Source organism: Panthera tigris, chromosome D3 (assembly GCF_018350195.1).
Source record: "Panthera tigris isolate Pti1 chromosome D3, P.tigris_Pti1_mat1.1, whole genome shotgun sequence".
In the NCBI taxonomy this organism is placed as follows: Eukaryota; Metazoa; Chordata; class Mammalia; order Carnivora; family Felidae; genus Panthera; species Panthera tigris.
This window is the reverse complement of record NC_056671.1, coordinates 85715388-85735698: the sequence shown is the minus strand read 5'-3', so window position 1 is coordinate 85735698 and position 20311 is coordinate 85715388. Positions and strand designations below refer to the sequence as shown.

General features: G+C 39.8%; 1 protein-coding gene and 1 pseudogene across 1 annotated transcript in view; both read right to left on the bottom strand.

The window, feature by feature from the left end:
* DOK6 (docking protein 6) overlaps positions 1 to 20311 on the bottom strand; it is a 355992-nt gene that overhangs the window by 67885 nt on the left and 267796 nt on the right. Inside the window, exon 6 of the mRNA XM_042962800.1 lies at positions 7412 to 7550. Within this exon, the coding sequence (XP_042818734.1) occupies positions 7412 to 7550 (139 nt within the window). The remainder of the gene's footprint in view (positions 1 to 7411; positions 7551 to 20311) is intronic.
* Positions 16443 to 16539, bottom strand: LOC122232868 (annotated as a pseudogene).

The window sequence follows — 20311 nt, the reverse complement described above, 5'->3', positions numbered from 1 at the left end:
ATTGAATAAATAATAATTCACTGGATACTCCCAGAAATTGACAATTATGCTCACACTCCTTGCGAGTAAGCTTACGTATCTCCCCACACAATTCTCACATCCGTCTGGTGGATTCTGATTGGCCCAATACTGGCCGGCATTTTTTTCTTGCCATTTTATCCAAAGAAAAGACACTCAGATTCTTTGTGTTGTCTGTGTACATTCCATAATTATGTGTTTATACTCAGAGTCATCTCGATTGGCCTTTGAAATCTATTGCTCTTCTTTAAGGAGCTCATTCTCATAACTGGCATGAGCAGATTGTATGCCCATGAAGAAATAAGGCTATCTGAGTTAAGAGAGAGAGAGAGAGAGAGAGAGAGAGAGAGGAAATCATCCTTAGAGTCTCCTCATTATTCTTTGATTCTAGCAATCCAAAATTGTTTTTTTAACATGAAAATTGTACTCTTTTCTGTCAGCCATTTTCCTCACACATTATCAACTCTAATCAAGTTGATTAAATATAAAAAACTATATATATACAAGATGCATTTTCTGAACTGGCATCTAGAGCATCTACAACAAATTTTAAGGAAAAAACACGGTATAAATAAAATTTATACTATTATAATTGTTATAGCACCACTTGCTAGAAAAATTACACATTGACCCCTTACCACTTCTATCTCATTTGTGCCTTTATGCACAAATGAGTATTTTTCTGTGTCTGTGTGTTTAGAGACTGCATTTTAGTGTTTCCATGTAATGTTCTGAGCACTGGAACAATAGTAAGTAAATGGATTAATTAGGATCACAGGTCCACTTTAGTTATCAACCATAATAATTTGTTCTAATTGGGCTTGTGTTGGTTCATTATAATCAGTGTCTGTGATCAATCAGTAAAAGAAAATTTCACATATATGCAAATGGTATTTCCCAGCAGGGAATCAGCCGCTGTCAGTAATAATGAAGGCTCTTGTCTTATGATTAATAACTGACAATACTGAGCAATGGAATCATGAGTAGAACTTTGAAGAATGAATTTATTAGCCCATCTTCCTATATATTAGATATTACACATCACTTGTGATCCCAAATCGCACTTTCAAACTTTTCCTATAATTTCTTAAACTTCAATGAATATACCTAGAAAAGAAATTGCAAAAAGGGTTAAAATTGTTCTGTGTTCTACTCATCAGAGTATTATGCTTCCAAATTCTTCAAATTTTTCCACGTAGGAAAACAAGTTATTTATTTATTTTTCACAGCAGGTAGAGATTCCTGTAAACTGTGATAAGAAGAATGTCTTCACTAGAAGGGGAACCAAACTGTCTAGGATAGAGCCCAGGCTTTGTCATTCCTTCACAAATTATAAGTAAGCCCATGGTACTTATGGTCTTGAAAATAGATGTACTTGAATTGAAGGATATATTATTTGGCGACAGCTGGGAATAACAATGGGTGTCTTTGCAACACTGCTTGAAACGAGTACTACGGTATTTCGCATGCTCTAACACGCCATCAGCTGAAAGACAAAACACTGTTTTAGGTAGCACTGTGAAAGCATAGGTCTACCAAACTCTGACTCATATTTGACCTGAGAGATGTTGAAATGTGAAAAAAGACATGTGCATCTTGGAATTGATGGAATGCAATAGTATTTCCCTATTCATGCAACTATTTAGGACAAAAAATAACCATTTCAGGGGCTGGAGGTAGTCAACACTTGGCTAAGTTTTGTGACAAACCGTAACTCTAAGAGGGCAGATTCCTTAATTCCTCGTCGCTATTGGAATTAGTTTTCTATGAGGCCAGCTTCGTTATCTCTCCCGGGCTCCGCACTTTGCCTTTCCCTGAGATGCCTTCGCCCTTGGGAAGATGACAGCATCGCAAAATCTCCATCAAAGACCCCCGAGCCACCCTGGGTCTTGTACATAGGTAGTGTACACAATGGGTAGTGTAACCCAATGGGTAGCGTACCCTGGGTAGTGCAACACAATCCTGCTCCAGCAGAAATGTCTTTTCATCTGACAGTAGAAAAGGAAACAGGAGAATTTGTTTTTAAATGATTATTGTTCAAAAGGTTTACTGTCTTGGAACAGTCAGGTTGTTTAGTTTGTTAAGTCTGTGAGTTTAACGTGCTTCTATTCCTTATGTTTCTAGTGACAAGAGCATGTAAAATGACAAATAACAGAGAAGGAAAACCCTTTGTTTTCTAAGCAAGAAGTTTTATGTAAGACTCTATTATTCTTTTTTTTTTTCTATCCACCAGAGCTTAGGATGGCAGGGCTGATAGCTTTGGACAGCAGCGCACTCGGCCAGCCCTGCCGGTGGCGTCTGGGGCCTTGGAATAGGGTTGCTGTCTTGCTGGTATTTTAATAATATTGATGCCATTTGCCTTAACACAGAGCTCTTCTGGTGACCAGGTGGCAAAAACTATTGGAAATAGGAATATTCCAAACACTTTTTTAAAGGATACACTGTGATTCTTATTATGGAAGGCTGTTCATCTACAAATAGGCTTGTAAATCACTCACAATGTTGCAAGGTTAGAAGTTACTAATGACAATGCCCCTTTCCTTTCACTTACTCATTTTTTGTAAGATATCAGGAAAATTCAATAAAGAAAATTATTCATGTTTTCTCAATTGCTCCTTACCTATGGGATTTTATAACACATGTAAAGCTTATGAACACAAAAACCAAATGGAAAAAAGGACTTCTTTTCATATTGTGTGTGTGTGTGTGCGCACATGTGTAACAGATCTATGAAAATTAAATTATTTCAGGGCATTTGAGGCCTTGTCATTTTGGATGATTTCAGCCTCACCAGGCTGAATCACAAGGGCACATTTGTGATATGGTTTCTGATGGATGGCTTCTATCACAAAGACAAGAAAAATTTCCCTGATAACGTTGCACATGTGGGGGAGAGCACCTATAAATGCTTTTAGTAATAGCATTTCAAGAACTCTGGCAGTTCTAAGAACAAGGATGATCTCCAAGAAATGGAAACAAATTGTAGAGGTGCCATTTACTTAAACATCCAGGTTTAATAATTGCCTCGGATATGTGAATCCTGGTGAATCCTTCAGAAATAGCTCTAGTTCAAAATTAGTACCATGGCTCAAATATCCCAAGCACCCCCCAAAACCAAAACTGTCTTCTGAAATAAAACTGTTTGGGGGTTAACAAGGAAAATTAAATCCAGAGGATTGCTACCTCCTTGTATGACCACTTTCTGATGCCCACTTGGACAGAAGAGCGAGAAGCGGAAGGTCCACATCTAAATGCAAAAGGGGAAGCGTGTCTTCTTGTAGTGCAGAAATCATTCTTCATGGCGGCTTACCTCAGGGCCTCCCAATAAGTTGGTGATCTAAGAAATCAGTCAGGGTCCGCTGTCATGACCATACGAATGAGCTCAAGAGGTGTTTAAAGTAACAGTGACCAAAATTTTGTGATGGTGTCATCTCGTCAATCTATCTAGAAAAATTTTGATGGCATGGAAAGGCATGGAAAATGTGTGCTATTTCAAGGAGTAAAAGTAATGAGATAATCTTACTTGGGCAGTGTAAATTACTTGGTCCCACAAACTTCTGGGTCACTTGAGAGAAAACTTTCTTGCTCTTCTCTTGTATTCCAGATACGTCCAAGCAACATTCTGACCAGAGTAACCAGTTTACAAAGCTGTGAGTGGGTATTTGATGGCTAAACTCTACTTAAAAACTTCTTGGATCGGGGGTTAGCCATCATTAACTCTTTCGTTACCTTTCTCAGCGAAGGAAATAAAAATATATTAAAAAATTTTTTTAATGTTTATTTTTGAGAGACAGAGAGACAGAACACGAGCTAGGGAGAGGCAGAGAGAGAGAGGAAGACACAGAAACTGAAGCAGGCTGCAGGCTCTGGGCTGTCAGCACAGAGCCAGACATGGGGCTCTAACCCACAGACCGTGAGCTCATGACCTGGGCCAAAGTCAGACACTTCACCAACTGAGTCACCCAGGCGCCCCTTAATAAAAATATTTTTTAATAGCCTTGCCAATTTAATGATTCTTGTTATCCAGTATTCTAGAGTGCAAATGTACTATTTTGTTCACAATGCTGGGAAATTCTTCTAGATATATGATTAAACAAGAGTAGAAATGCTGCCTAACTTAGATTATGGAGATAGGTCAAAATGTGTTTATTCTTGTGTCCCCACCAAGAAGGTAATAAACAAGGGCAAACCAAGGTTTTATACATGTGATGCCAAATGATTATATTGAATTCCCTCTGTTTCAGTTAAGAAATGGTTGTTGAGACATCATTTCTCATTCAAATGGATTTATCTATAAAACAGTAACACTGTTAAATCATCTCTCTTTGAAAGGATGGAAATGAATGCATCAGTAGCCTGAATAACAATGTTTGGGGCATTTATTGCTTATATAGCTGGTTAGCAACTTGATTTTGTAAAATCTCTTAAATCACATTAAAAATCTGTAAACATTTTCTATGTGCTCAATAATAATCTCACATGGGCCATTTTTAGAACCGGAAGCCAATGAGGAGTGTCATCTTACTTTGTGCTAGATACATACTAAATAAAGTGCATCATTTTTACGGCTGAGGTTTTGGGGTACCTTTCCAACTCCTAGGTTACACTTTTGCCTATTTTATAGCATAGGCCTTCATTTAATTTAAATAAGCAAATGAAGAGTTAGAGGGTATTTAAGTACTATTTCAGAGTTGTTGGAACTTCTTCTTTCAAAGAGATGTGTGCATGCAGGGGCGCCCATGTGGCCATAGGTTAAATGACCGACTCCTGATTTCGGCTCAGGCATGATCTCGCAGTTTGTGAGTTCCAGCCTTGCGTTGGGCTCTGTGCTGACAGCACAGAGCCTGCTTGGGATTCTCTCTCTCCCTCTCTCTCTGTTCCTCCCCTGCTAGCACTGTCTCTATCTCTCTCAGAGTAAACAAACAAACAAACATTAAAAAAAAGAGATTTGTGCATGTAGAGGCAGTCTCTTAAAATAAAAAATAAAAATGATGCCCAGGAGACCTGGCGATCTTTACATATGGTCCCAGAATTTGAGGAATCTGGGCAGTTGAGTTGTGATAGCATGCCCTCTGAAAATCACCAGCTGGGTTCACCTTGAAAAATGGACTAGATATGGAAGAGTCTTATTAGCATGAACCTTCAGAGAAAAGCATAGCTGTGCAATTGTTTTTGAAATCAAACCAAATGCTCCATTTGCACGTGTGTGCCAAAGTGATGGAGTCTCTGATTTTGTGATTTCTAGAAATAGTTTCTTTGGTGGAGCCGTACTGCGCCTGCAGTTTAACTCCTGTCCCACTTGTCCTTCCATCTCCAAGCACCAAGGTCCACGGTGCACCCCTCCAGCTGGAGACAGCCTGAGATCTCAGTAAGTGGACCGCTGGTTTCTAACCCCTTGACAGCAATCGCGTGGCTCCGCTCTGGGGATCTGCCTCTCAGCTGCGCGGGACATTATCATGTTTATCACATACCACAGCATCAAGAGCAAATGTGAATTCAATTTTGTTTTGCAAATTTTTTGGCACAAGATTGTTAGACATACTCAGAAGGGATTTGAAAGATATTATTTAGCTACAGTTGGGAATAACAATTTAGTGTCTTCACAAACATTGCAAGTCTTATAATTATTCAAAATCACTCCTACAGATGGATCGCTGTTATAATAATGAAGCTTTCGTGGCACTTGCCGTGTGCCAGGTCTGTTCTCAGCACTTTGCAGATTTTAATGCAGATACCTCATAACGGCCAAATCAGTAGAACTGTTAGTCCTCATTTTACAGATAAAGGCAAACGAAACATTTGGAAGTTAATAACCCAGGACGCCCAAGATGGCATAGCCAGTAAAGGGTGGAATTGGGATGTGAACCCAGGACACATACTGAGTGCTTTCCCTGATAGTCAACAGTAGGGTGGTGTGAAAGAGCTCTTGGAATTTCCTTCAAGACAAAACCATTCAATGACTACTCAAGAGCATTTTGCCTGTTCAGAACAGCTCTACGTAAAGAACTACGACTGTTAAGTGTAGCTAACTGCTAACTGGTAACTAATAGCAAGTGACATCACAACTGTTAATTTTGGTTGCAAGCATCAGATTCGGAAATAATTTGAAATCTGGTAGTTCTAATTTCTCAGTGATTTAAGCCACTGGAAAAATGTCACATTAATTAGATAACTGTTACAATGGCTTAAATGTAACCCAAAACTTTCTACAAGACTAAGTGAAGCCAATGTCTTATTAATGCTTCTTCAATTAAACACACAATCCTATTAATAATCCTACTAATGTTCAAGACTTAATGTTCATCAAGGGATGAAGTGGTGTAATTCACCCCTGTGAAAGACCAAATGTCCCGTGTAAGCCTGGTTTTCACTTGCTACACTTAGGTATTAGGAAAGTTCTTTAAAGCATATTTTAGATGAAGAGATAAAAATGTGTATGTAGCATTGAGAAAAATTAGAAATGCACTAAGAATAACATAGGATTACACATTAAATCACTTTTTTGTTTTCTTATATTTAAAAGGTAGTTTTCTATGTGTCCAAATACTATGTAATGGAGAATTTAAAAAATCACAATAAATGTAATACTACATATAGAACTCTGTAATCTTTAACCTGGGACAGAAGTACGAGTGTTCTTCTGGTGAGTGACCCACTTGTTTCCCCAAACTCCGCCTGTCCTCTCCCAAATGAAATTTAATGCATCTCTGTAAATCCTGAAGAAAGACAGAATCGCCAACTCTTAAGATTATGGCCAACAGTCATTCCGTTGTTTGCTTTTCAAAGAAGTTGGTAGTAAAGCTTACAATTTTTTCTGTTACTTGTACGAGTTACTATTTCAGATTCTGTACTAAATTGCTCCTTAGCTAGACCAAAAACTCTAGTATGGTTCCAGAACAGGGTAACAGACAAATCATTCTGTTGGTAAACCGTGTAGGTTCCTTCTGCAAGTATTTTATTATTGGCTCTGAAACAGAGAAAGAGCTAGAAGCTTCAGAGAATCTAGGACAAATACAAAGACAAAAAGAAAGTGGAGTCTTTTCTTGTAGTAACTTCATTTTGCTGGTTATTTTGGGCCCACATCTGAATCTCTGATTGTCCAACTGTGTGCGGCAATACGCAGACAGCATTGCTTTGTATTTCATTCTCTAGGCACCGCACCCCTCCTTGAGAGAAGCATGGAGTGTAGGACTCCCTGCTAGTGGCCACAAATAACTCCTTTTTTGGCATATGCTGAATAGGGCATTCGAGGGATGAGATTCGGTAGCTGGGGTGAGCTCGGGCCTGGGTGGGGTGGACACAGGGGTGCTGATGTGAATGGGCCCACATATACACGATGTGCATCAGACCTCAGCGACATTCAACTGTTAGGTTACCGAGGAAGGAGCCTTACCCGGGCTTTCTGCTCCATTTCTAGCATTAATCTTTCATGCTGCTCAGCTATGGCCAGTGTCGCAGAATGGACCTTCTGATAGATCATTTCTCCTTCCCTTGTTTGAAAAGTGAATAGTCCTTCTCCTGTGTCACACATTCTGTGAGAATAGAGATAGGGAAAGAGATGGGTCTGCATGTGTTCAAGTGCGTAACAGTTCTCCATGTAAAAGATGCCCTCGCCCTGCGGTTACCCTCCTCCTCGACTTTCATGGCAGTTAGTGAAGCGGATTCATCCTTGACCAAAACAACCAACCAACAAGCACCCCTTTAAATGGTACATGAGATGGAACTAACGGTAAAAACTCATGTCTAGCTGGATTTTGAAGGATGAAGTGTTCACAACACTGCACAGAAACAGACACCAAAGGTTTCAGTTACTGAAGTTCACCTGTTACCAGTTCTTACTAATGAAAGCAAATAGTCGTTTTCTTTGAGGATTTTCACATTTGTGTTATCATAACGCTGTTTCCAAGCTGTGATGGCTCTTGAAATTTAAAGAACTTAAGAAAAGTCTGCAATTTTATACTCGCTGTAGTAGGAACCAAGAAGACTATACATTTTATAGTTTATGGACTTGCATACATAGGCTGAAGCTGTTATTTACCCTGAGTAACCCTTAGGTAAATCTTGTGCATCTTAAGAAACAACATGGCATAAAGGAGACCCTATTTGGATATGAGAATTTTTGGTTTAAATTTTGACTTTGCCACTTACCAGCACTGTGAACTTGGGCAAGTTAAATAACTTGCCTATACCTCCTTTCCACAGCTCTAACATAGGAAAAATAATAGAGCCCATCTCATAAGATCCGTATGATAGTTGGAAGACTAATCTAATATCCACTGTAGAGAAATGAGTGGAGTAATTTTAGTATTTTTCTCTGATGGACTGTTATACAGCAATTACTGTGTCATTTCCGAGAGGGTATAACAACATTAAAAATTCTTATTATGAACATTCATGAGGAAAAATCAGAATTAAAATTTTCAATTACTTAATTGTAATTACCTTTCTAAAACATAACTTTATTGGAATAAAGCCACTGACACTTTATTAAGGCAGTAGGATTACAGGTAAATTTTATTAACAGAGACCAATTCTAAAATGAAAAATATTTCTAATTAATATTTTAAGCCAGCTTTTAAAAATAATTGGAGGCCTCCAGAAAGACCCACTCCATATCCATATGATGTTACTACCGAGATATGGGATATTAACTGAACTGCTGTGTCGTTGGTTTTCAGATTGTAACATCAAGAGATTTGCACGAGATGCTCTCGAGGCCAAACTCTGTCTTCCAGCACCACAAAGATTTTGGATTCTTCCCTGTGATTCCCCAAGGAGTTTTCAGTAGAAAAGAAATGTCTCAAGAGGCTCCAGACATTACAGAGGCTGCGAATGCCATCCCTTAGGGCCCCATAGAGCCAGCACTTAGCTTCTGTGAGAAAGATCTTAATAAAATTCACACAGCGTGAAATGGAAAGTCTGGGGGGAAAATGAAGCGTTTTCACAAAGTGAAACAAATGAGCTTTCTTTGTTGATTCAGAGGAGTATACGAGTCCAACAGCCCGAGCAGGGCAACGATGGACACGTAGTGAGCGCAGCCTGTTGGAGGGGGAGTTTTGTTCATTGTCATCTGAAAAGCACTGCTTAGTAGCCTTCGGAAACGAGATAATGAAGACACAAACCGTCATTCCCTACTCAGTCACCGAGATGCAAAGGTCTAACACTTACCCACTTCCTGGGACTTAACTGCCCAGTTAGAGGGTTTGAAAGCTTGCAGGTTTTCTTCAACCTCTGAAATACAGACTCCTGTAACCTTCAGCCTTTGATCAGCAAAGAATTAAAACATGCTAGCATTAAAGAGTGAAGACATTTTAGGGAAAGGTGTTCTTTCTTCAGCCTAGGTACCTAAAGCCAAGCTGGTCAAACTTCAGTAAAATTAGCTCATACTTTTGGCTTTCATCTGCAGTATCGGAATAAATAGTTTAGGTTGCCCAGGTTATTGTTTAGAACATGTTCTCTTGGGGGCTGGTAAGAAACAGATACGGGGTTTTGTTTTTTTTTTTTTTTTTCTTATGTGTCTGAATAGTTTTGTGGGAGCAAGCCAGTACTGGAGAAGATGGGGCGACAAAGACATTTTGTTGGCTATTGCCTTGCTAGTGAACATGTAGGTCCACGGACCAGCATCACTGGCTTCCTTGAGAACCTGTCCAGACTACTGGACCAGAACTTGCATTTCACAGTGTCCCGGGTGACTCCTATGCATCTTATAGTTCGAGAACACCGGCCTGCAGAACTCCTTCTACAGGTCACCTGGGACCCAAACGAGAACAATTTACAAGCCATGTTTGTGCAGCTTCAGACCATAACATGTGAGACCGAAGTTCAGAAAGGAAGCCCCATGATGAAAAGGACAGAAAGCCTGAAAGAATCATTTCCTTAACTTGGGAAGAGCTAATACAGAGGTGCTCCATGCATTTGAGTATCGTAACACACTCCTTAATTGCAGTTATTTGGAGAAACAGTGAAAATATGGGCAATATATGTTTGTCTTGACTCCAAACTGATTTTGATTGAAATTATAGACAATTACAACTGTTACCTCTCTTTACACTTAACAAGGTATTTTCACAAAATGAATACTTTTTCTTATCTAAAACTGAATGTTAAAGAATATCATCTCTAAGGTCCCTTTCAGCTTGAAAGAACAATTTTAAAATTCTAAGTATGGCTAACACACTATTTTCCAAGGTGGTGTTTTTTGTTTTTTGTTTTTGACATTTTGACATCGTGACATAAGGGACATTATAATAGTATAGACTCCAAAAGACTAAGGGCACAAATGTCAACAGTGTGTCATTGCCTTCATGTTCATTTATCACACATTTATCAAGTAGGTACCGTAAGTCAGGTGCTGCCCTGAGTCTGAGGATAAAAAGGATGGAAACATATACATGGCCCATCGTCTCTGAGGCTCTACAAATAGTGAGGAAGATAAGCATTGTTTGAGGAAAACACGCTTTGGTAGGTGGTAGCAGGAAGTAATGGGGGGACCTGAACATGTTATTTTACCAAATTAGTCCTTACGTATTAAATGGGCGTTGGGGTGCCTGGGTGGCTCAGTTGGTTAAGCGTCTGACTCTTGATTTCAGCTCAGGTCAAGATCTCACAGTTCATGAGTTCAAGCCCCATGTTGGGCTCTATGCTGACAGTGCAGAACCTGCTTGGGATTCTTTCTCTCCCTCTCTCTTTCTGCCCCTCCCCCACTTGCTCTCTCTCTCTTTTTCTCTCTCAAAATAAATAAACCTAAAAAAAATAAAAATAAAATGGGGGCAACAAGACTTGGTCACAAGCTTGTTTCCATTTGCCTTTTAATTAAGTCAAACACTGCGTGTAACAGTGGTCAGGAAGAGATTAATTCAGCAGGCCTGGGGTCTCTAAACCCTGCACATTCCAAAGAAAGGCCTGTGTCAGGGTGGTCCCTTGGCCAGTTTCTGGACTGTAACCTCTGAGCCTTTGGAATATTCAGCCTGGTAAGAGTGAATTTTTGTGTGCCTGAGGCCTTGGGCCAAGCTGTACCACTCTGGCCAGATGAGTTCATCCTAATAATATGCCTGTTTTGCTCTGGTGGAGGCTGGAGTCTGAGCGGCTCACATTGAACCGGTAGACTCTGCCTGCCTGTATGATGGATCCTCAGTAAAACCCTTGCACGCCAAGGCTTGCCATAGCGTCCCAGGTTAACACCGCTGCCCATGTCTTTTCCCACATCGTCACGGGGCAAACAAGCATCTGCCATGTGATGGCCCTGGGACGGCGTCCTGGGAGCCTGTGCCTGGTCCCTCCTGGACTTCCTTCGTTGGTTTTAATCTGCACTTTCACTGCAGTAACCACAACTGTGAGTAGCATCGCTTTTTCTGAGTCCTGGGTCTATCTAGAGAAACGCTGAGCCCGAGGGTGGTATTGGGGACCCCTCCACTCAAGGCACCACAGGCATCGGGTTGTCAATAGGGTTCGATGCAGTAGGAGTCTAAGAAAATCCTAGAATTTTCCCTCAATGGCTCTTCCTGAAATTCCATTTATCCTTTCCTTATTCATCCCACCTCACTACTCACGTCCAGAATCATTTGAAATAAGGCTACTCCTGGTCTAGTCTCTGCTGTGTTCCAATAAATAAGGACCAAGCAGAGCTCATGAGAATGTCTGTGTTCACAGGAAATGGGACTCTAAATGAGGTGCTCCACTATGGAAAGGTTCTCTCAATACCCCTCAAGGGGAGAAACAGCCCTAAAAGCGGGGGCCCTAGAGGCAACTGCATGTGAGAACAGGCTCACCTTGTAAGCTATTCAATGACTGCCCTTCTTTTCCTGCTTTTAAGTCTCAAAGTTAATTCTTTATGAAGGGGTGGCTTCAAATTTCCAGTCCTTTTCCAAATGACAAACACAAGACATTCATCACAAGTTATTTTTGAGAGGGACAGAGAGAGAGCGAGAGAGAGAGAGAGAGAGAGAGCATGAACAGGGGAAGGCAGAGAGAGAGGGAGACACAGAATCTGCAGCAGGTTCCAGGCTCTGGGCTGTCGGCACAAAGCACGAGGTGGGGCTCGAACTCACGAACCGTGAGACCACGACCCGAACTGAAGTTGGACGCTTAACCAGCCGAGCCACCCAGGCACCCCAACGTGTCAGTTTTTAAAACTGAACTCAGATACTTTAAAATACTTATCTGTGGGTCTCTAGGTAAAATATTACTACAGCTGAATCTGTAAACCTCTGGCAATGTTGTCCATCTTGGCAGCCATATGACTTTGTTCTCGCTGTAAGTTGTGCAGTATTGTAGACACATTTCATGACCAGATATTTACCCTCTGTGCACACAAAAATTTTAAACTCTCAGCAATGGAGGAGAAGAACAAGGGCCCTTTCCTGAAAACCTCATGGTGTATCCATTCAGTATTTAAAATTTAATGTTTAATTATAGAAAGTAATGAAATTCTTCAAAGCACAGCTTTTCTGAAGAGCGGTTAAAACCAATTAACACTTTTATTCCATTAACAGTTTGATCTTTATTGTCATTTAACAATGCCAGCCTTCGGCTTTTCTTTTAGCAGCTACGAAAAGGCTGAAGTTTCTCTCTAGGAGCTCTGGTGAGTCAGATGCGGATCTGTGGTAAGAAACTGCAAGTAAAATGTACACACAAAAGCAAGTCCAGAAATAGACCCAATTCATCTGGGAGGTAAATACGTGATGAACGTGATATCTCGAGTTTGTAAGGGAAGCTGGACTCTCCAAGAAACTGTGTTTGGACACTTATCAGGAGGAAAAATGTTGGGTCCATGTTTCCACCTCCACTGATACAAGTTGCAGAGAAAGCAAGTGAAAAAAGTTAGTAGAAGAAAATAAGGAAGAATTCATATATAAAGTCAAAAGGAGGTAGGAGTTTCAAGCTATGATCCAAGCCAAAAGGTGACAAAAGGAAAAAAAAAAAAAAAAAAAGAATGAATCTGCCTGAAAAAAAAGTTTTCTTTTTTTATGTTTATTCATTTTTGAGAGAGATAGCAAGCCAGAGCGTGAGCAGGAGAGGAGCAGAGAGAGAGGGAGACACAGAATCCGAAGCAGGCTCCAGGGTCCGAGATGTCAGCACAGGGCCCAACGTGGGACTCGAGCTCACGAACCGCAAGATCATGACCTGAGCTGAAGTTGGACCCTTAACTGACTGAGCCACCCAGATGCCCCCAAAAAATTCTTCCCAAAAATAAAAAAGAAATCATAAGATATCAGCAGGCAAAAAAATAGTAGGAAATTATTTGAAACTCACAACACTTGATAACCTCTCATCTATAAAGAAGGTATATAATGTCAGTACATTTTTCAGAGGGTTGTTTGAGCATGAAATGAATTAATATGTGTTAGTCTTAAAAACAGTGTCTGTGAGTTTTTATTACCCCTTAAATAGTAGTATTATTTTCACTACTACCACCAAATACGAAAATCGATACCTAAAACATAACACTAAATGGAAAAAAAAGTGACAGCAATATGCACAGTGCACTAACATTTTTGTAAAAGAAAGCATGCGTGGGAAGAATTTATATACACCTTCGCTTGCATATACATGAAACTCTGGATGAACGCACAAGAGAGTAACTGTGCTATTTGTTGGGGGTGAAGTGGGTGCGATAAGTGAGGCTGTAAGTATAGGAGGACATTTTTTTCACGAATGCTTCTTGACGGAAACGGTCAAATGAAAAAAAAGTAGTGCCATTAGTTTATTGATCGGATTTAATGAATGAAAACTAAGTTGACATTAAATTTTAAAGCAAGGGTCGGAGGACACTCACAGGGTTTTGTGAAGATGTTATGTTTATAACGTGCCTAGCTCAGTCTCTGTCATATAGCAAATACACACACACACACACACACACACAATCTCTTCCCAGTGTAGCACAGACATCTACATCTAATTTTGAAGACACCCAGGTTTGCAGAGTTCTGGTTTGTAATGAATTGAAATAACAGCAACAGTCACAGCCACGGTGGGAACAGTAGTAGTTAGCACTTTCGGAGCACCGACTCAGGCCGGGCTTGGGGTTAAACACAGTATGTGTGTTGCCTCATTGAGCCTCGACATCTCCAAGGCCCTCACTGCTTCCCATTACAGAAAACACCGACCTGAGAAAACTCAGCCCAAGGTCACTGAAATTTAAGTGGCTGAGCTGTGGTCTGAACCTAGACCTGTCATTTTGGAGGGAAGCTTATGATCATTAAGCTAGGTTTTGTTCATTCAAGATGAGAAGCAGAAAAGTGTGCATCATTCTTAATTATGAAAATTTCTGCAGTTGGAGAGAAAGAGAGAGCTCAGAATAGAACCTGGGCTAGAACATTCTGAAGGTGCTCTCTCCCCGTTTGCCTCTGTTCCTCTTCTGTCAAATCAGGTTCCCAAGAATATTTCTCAACGGTGCTCCAGTAGAATGCGTGTTGAGGTAAATCAGTCAAATAATCAATGAAACAGCTGAAGTGCAGTCAAACCCGCTCTGCACTCCCAACTTCATGTCAAGTCCTTTGTAAGGAGGAAGGTATGCTAGAACATTTTGCCATCCTCTCTGCCTCTTGACTGGATTACTGGCCGGCTCCAAACATTTAATGCATGTGGTGGCTGTTGGTTGATTTCACTGCTGGTACCTTAGGGATACAACGCTTTCCCTTAAACAAGCTGAAATACCCAAGACTGCAAGAAGATCTTGATTTTAGTCCAGGATCTGCTGAAAATTAGCTTGGTGAAACGCCATTTTGATCCTTTATAAAACTACGTTTTTTAAAATTTATTTAATTTTTTAAGTTTATTTTTGTCTATTTTGATAGAGATATGGAGAGCAAGAGGGAGAGAGGCAGAGAGAGAGGCAGAATCCCAAGCAGACTCTTCCCTGTCAGCACAGAGCCCGATGCAGGGCTTGAACTCATGAATCGTGAGATTATGACCTGAGTCAAAATCAAGAGTCAGATGCTTAAGTGACTGAGGCACCCAGGTGCCCCAAAACTAAGTTGTTTTTTTTTTTAAATGAAAGAGTTGATCTAAATGATCTCTAAGGCACAAATTTGTTAGAAAATTCTCTAAGTCCTCCACTCGTGACGGCCGCTTCTCAATCACTTTCATTAAAATATCTCCATCTTTTCACATATTTTCAAAGTTTTAATTTTATTCCATTCTGTTTACTTTTTTTACTTTCAGATTTTTCTCCTTTGGTTTCTCAACGCAATACAAAAGTCAGTTGAGTGTCCCTGAAATTTTGGCTTTAGCAAATCCTCGAAAAGAGATACATATAAGATGTTCCTCTACATCCCTTCCCTTCCCTTCTGCCTCCAAAATTTAGAAATGAACAATCCACCATGTGAAGATGATCACAATTGCTACCATTACCATTATTCTACTGTAATATGTTTATAAGATTTAGGGAAAAAATTTTTTTAAAGGTTTACAGCTAATTTTATATCCATCCTGTACACATATCTCCTGATGGCTTTAGTGGAAGTTTAACATTCTTAACCTCCAAGTGTCAATCACAAAAAGCATCCGATGAATTCCATATGCTTTGTTGACTGAAATGACTTGAAAGTGATCAATGTGATGGCGACCTGACAAGTATTGATTTTGTAGTCCCTGATAGTAAAAAATAAAGCAAAATAAAATATGAAAGAGAATAGTTTTTTTTTAAAGGACAATGCCATGGCATTAATGTATTCTTCTGAAGGGAGTAGACCAAACTGTCAACAGGAAAAGCAAGAACTGATACCTTCTTATGTTCTCTGCTGTTGTACACTTGCTCTATTTTAAAACTCTTTTGGGGAGGCTATGTGTGTATCATCTGAAACAGCTACCAATATATACTCAAACCTATTTGTCTGGGAAAGAGCTAATAACAAAGCAAGTCAAGCGAAAACTTAAATTCTGTCATTTAGAAATTATACTTCCTTTTGAAAGTGAATTGGACTGCCAAGTGATGGTTGGGAAATTCTTACAGTTTAACATGCAAGTTACTAATATTTACTCACTGAATTAGAAGAGTTACGCTTCTTTCCACCATTTTGAGAGGTCCCTAAAAATGAGATCATTATATTCCCTCAGAGCCAAACAGCCTGCAATCAGGGGTTACAAATTACATTTTTATTCTTTTTTTTGCCCCAAACATACTTAATGAAGGTAAATTTTTAATCAAATGAAAGTTAATTCAGTGTCTCAAGTGACCAGAGGAAAGTGTTTAAACCAGATAGCCAAAATAGAAAAGAAATTCAAGCCTATACCTGATTTTACATTGAGTATGTCTTGCCTTGTCTTCTTAGGTTATTTTTATTCATTCATTGACATTTTTTTGGACATCAACCAACTACATGTCAGGCACTTTATTAATTTTTGGACAATATTTTTAAAAAGCATGTTTTAAAAAAATGAGTAAATAAACATTAATTCAGGAACTGCGTTTATTCTCATTATATATATATTTACCTTTTCATTTAAAAATGCAGCAAATGAGTAGGTGATGAAATGAAATTTATACTACACTTGATCTTAGCCAAAAGGCCGAGAAGTGATGAAATGAAATTTGTAATATACTAACACGTTTTGGAGATTAAGAGCTAGTGAATTGGTTATCTTTATTGCGTTAAAATTTTCTCTAGAAGTTTTTAGTTGACAGATCACTGGTAGAGTACAATTTTTAGTCTTTTATTGTCATTATCAAAATAAGCCACCCAGTAAAATGACACAGTCATTCTAATTTACGAAGGGAAAATACTGATTGGTATTACAAAAGATGTGTGTACAGGCTTAAGTTACAGCTTTTTCACTCGTTTTGAAATTGAAATGAAAATTTAATATCTTGGTGAAAATGTGAATTTACTTAAATTTCAAAAATTGAAGAATTTCAAATGTATGTAGATTTTTATAATAATGTCAAATGTCATCATTACAGGTTAATAAATCTTAAACCATAACCTTAACTTTAATTTTTTAATGTTTATTGGTTTGTTTTGAGAGAGAGAGAGAGAGAGAGAGAGAGAGAGAAAATCCCAAGCAGGATCCATGCTGTCAGCACACTGCCTGATGTGGAGCTCAAACTCATGAACTTTGAGATCATGACCTGAGCCAAAAGCGAGAGCGAGACGATTAGCTGACTAAGCCACCCAGGCACCCCTTAAATGTTAATTTTTAAACCACATTTAAACTTTAAAGTCAATTTCTTTAAATATCTGAACTGGGAATATAGACAATGCTATTGTAATAGCGTTGTATGGTGACAGATGGTAGCTAAATTTGTGATGAGTATAGCATAATGTAGAGAGATGTTGAATTACTAAGCTGTACGCCTGAAACTAATGTAACATTGTGTGTCAACTATACTCAAGTAAAAAAAAATTAAAATAAAAAATAAATAAAAACATGAATTGAAAATATGGTGAACAGATAATTTGAATCACCTTTAAAGCAGAAGCTAAGAAATGGAACCAGTATTTCCCCATCATAAATAAAAGTACCAATCATTTTATGTTATCCCCTGGTATCTTTGACCTTCTCAGGCATAAGAATTTGGGGCTCATCAGGGTTCATACTGACGTATTCTACTTAAGAACTAACCAACCATCTCTGTTTCCCCTGATAAATCAGGTATAAACTTGTATTAGAGCACTTCTAACATCTCACCACTTTTATTTTTACATGCCTTCTTCCCAACTAGACTCCTAATACAAGACATGAAATGAAAGAAAATCAGATTCACTCAAAAATCTTAAAAATCTAGAGACAAAGAGAATATAATTCCTTTCACTGTTGAAATAAGTTTTCCATCTCTACCCCTGATGATCCACCTTCACCTCCAATCTACCTCAAATGGTTTCTAGATTCCTACATACATCAAGTCACGGAACAAAGCAAACCACAAAAGAGATACTGAGGGGCGCCCGGGTGGCTCAGTCGGTTGAGCGTCCCACTCTTGATTTCATCTCAGGTCATGATACCAGGGCTGTGGGAGCAAGCCTCTCGTCCAGTTCCATGTTGCGTCTGGAGCCTGCTTAGGATTCTCTTTCTCTCCCTGCGCCCCTCTCCCTCACTCATGGTTTCTCTAAGAAAAAAAAAGTGTGTGTGTGTGTGTGTGGGGGGGGGGTACTGATATTGAATAGTCTAAAAAAGAGGTAAAGGAATGGAACTTCCAAAAATGACAAAAATACTACTTATCCTATTCTTACCCAATTTTGGTTCTCATTATTCTTGTTTTTATTTTATTTTACTTAAAAAAAATTTTTTTTTAACATTTATTCATTTTTGAGAGTGAGAGAGACAGAACATGAGCAGGGAAGGGGCAGAGAGAGAGGGAGACACAGAATCCTAAGCAGACTCCAGGCTCTGAGCTATCAGCACAGGGCCCGACGCGGGGTTGCACTCATGGACTGAGAGATCATGACCTGAGTTGAAGTCGGACGCTTAACCGACTGAGCCACCCAGGCGCCCTTCAGTATTCCTGCTTTTGAAGTTAGATGGCTTGGCTATATGATTAATAAAGTTTCTTTCAAAAGTTCCTAAGCTTTGACTTAGTTCCATTTAAGGGGTAGTTTGCTTTAAACTCCATCTAGTAATAGCTGTGTCTCAAGAGATGGTTAACACCATTAAAATGTGATTTCTTATGTCGCGTTTCTTTATTATTGACTTGGGCACTTTTACTTTCCCTGATTAGTAACTTCCATGTAAGGGTTAAGAGAGTGGAGGTGAATGGAGTCATCTTACCGCCCAGGTGTTCACAGAAGTAAAGGATGTGGACTCCAGAAGGAACCTGCAGGCCATACCAAGGTTCATTTTTGTCCACTCAGATCAGTGCAACTTATTTATTGAGCTTCAATAGTCAAAAGGCTCCTAGTGGAAATTCTCAAACTGCCTCACATCCTGATCACCACTATAGAGCCAAGAGCCCACTGGTCATGGCAGGTGTATTGGATAATTTTATGTGTCAACCTGACTAGGCTACAGGGTCCCGAGGCATTTAGTTAAACAGTATTCTGGGTCTGTGTGTGTGTGTGTGTGTGTGTGTGCATGTGAGGGGGTTTATGGATGAGATTGACATTTGAAGAAGTAGACTAAGGAAAACACATCGTTCTCTCCATGGTGGGTGGGCTTCGTCCAATCCATTGGAAGCCTGAGCAGAAGAAAAGGGGATAAGGGAGAATTCACTCTTTTTGCCTCTTTTTGAACTGGGACATTAGTCTTCTTCTGTGCTTGGACTCGAATTTACACCACCAGCTCTCCTGAGTCTTCAGCCGACTGCAGACGGCGAGACTTCCCAGCTCGACTAATACAGCAGGCATATCTCTGTCTTCTAACTGCGCCAGAGCTTCTTGTGCCTGTGGAAATCCGACATCCTGTCTCTGGGTGTTTGCAAGCGGCGAGTGGGATGCACGCAGTTGTCCCTGATGTGTCAAAAATCATGTGGGTGGTGGAGTGAGCAAAGAATAGAGAAAACCAGACTTTTCGAGAGGAATGTATTTCCGTTTTTGTTTTTGCTTCACAACGGACGTAGCGCTTCCAGTTCGTACTGCTGAGATCTGCACAGACTTTTGCTTTCTGAGTCAGTACAGAGTGAAAAGAGAAGAGAACCACTGCCCACCAGACCCAAGGTGCCACTTTCTGCTCCTCAAACACAGCCCTAGACTTAGCTAGACTTGCATAACAAGGGCGCTTTCTCCCTAATCAGCCAAGAGTTTTTATCTGCTTTGAGTACTATTATTACAGCAAAAGAAATGGGAAGTCAGGAGTCTGCTTCTGAACTTAAAGTAAGATTTGACTCTCTCTGGCATGCTTTTATAAATTTTCAGATGTCAGGTCTAGATGAGTAAGTCAGAGCTTTACTATAAATCCTGGCTAGAGAGAAACTGAGACATGACTTAAGAGGTGACCCCGTCCCTTCTGGACCTGGGTGATGGTGGGGAAGAGAGAATAAAAAGAGGCAGAGAAAGCAGTGGGTGATGCTTCCATATCCTGATGTTGCTCATCTGAGTGGAAATTTGGAGAAGGCAGGAATTAATAAATTGGTACCTAGTTTGAGCCAACAGCCCTACACCTCTGACTCCCCACATGCCTCAGTTTGGATGCTGAACATCTAGAAAGTCTTGTGCAGGGGACTGGGGCTGAAGAAGGGGATATAAACATTCTAAGATTAAGGAAATGCTTTGATCAGTGGATCCAGTGAAAAGTGCCAGCACATCCCCCCCAAAGGCCAAACGGATACACTTCAGCAGGTGCCAACGTGGGGCAGACCAGAACAGATGGTGCTTGATCTGAGGTTTCTTTACGACCTAAGGCCACCTATGTCTGTTGTGTG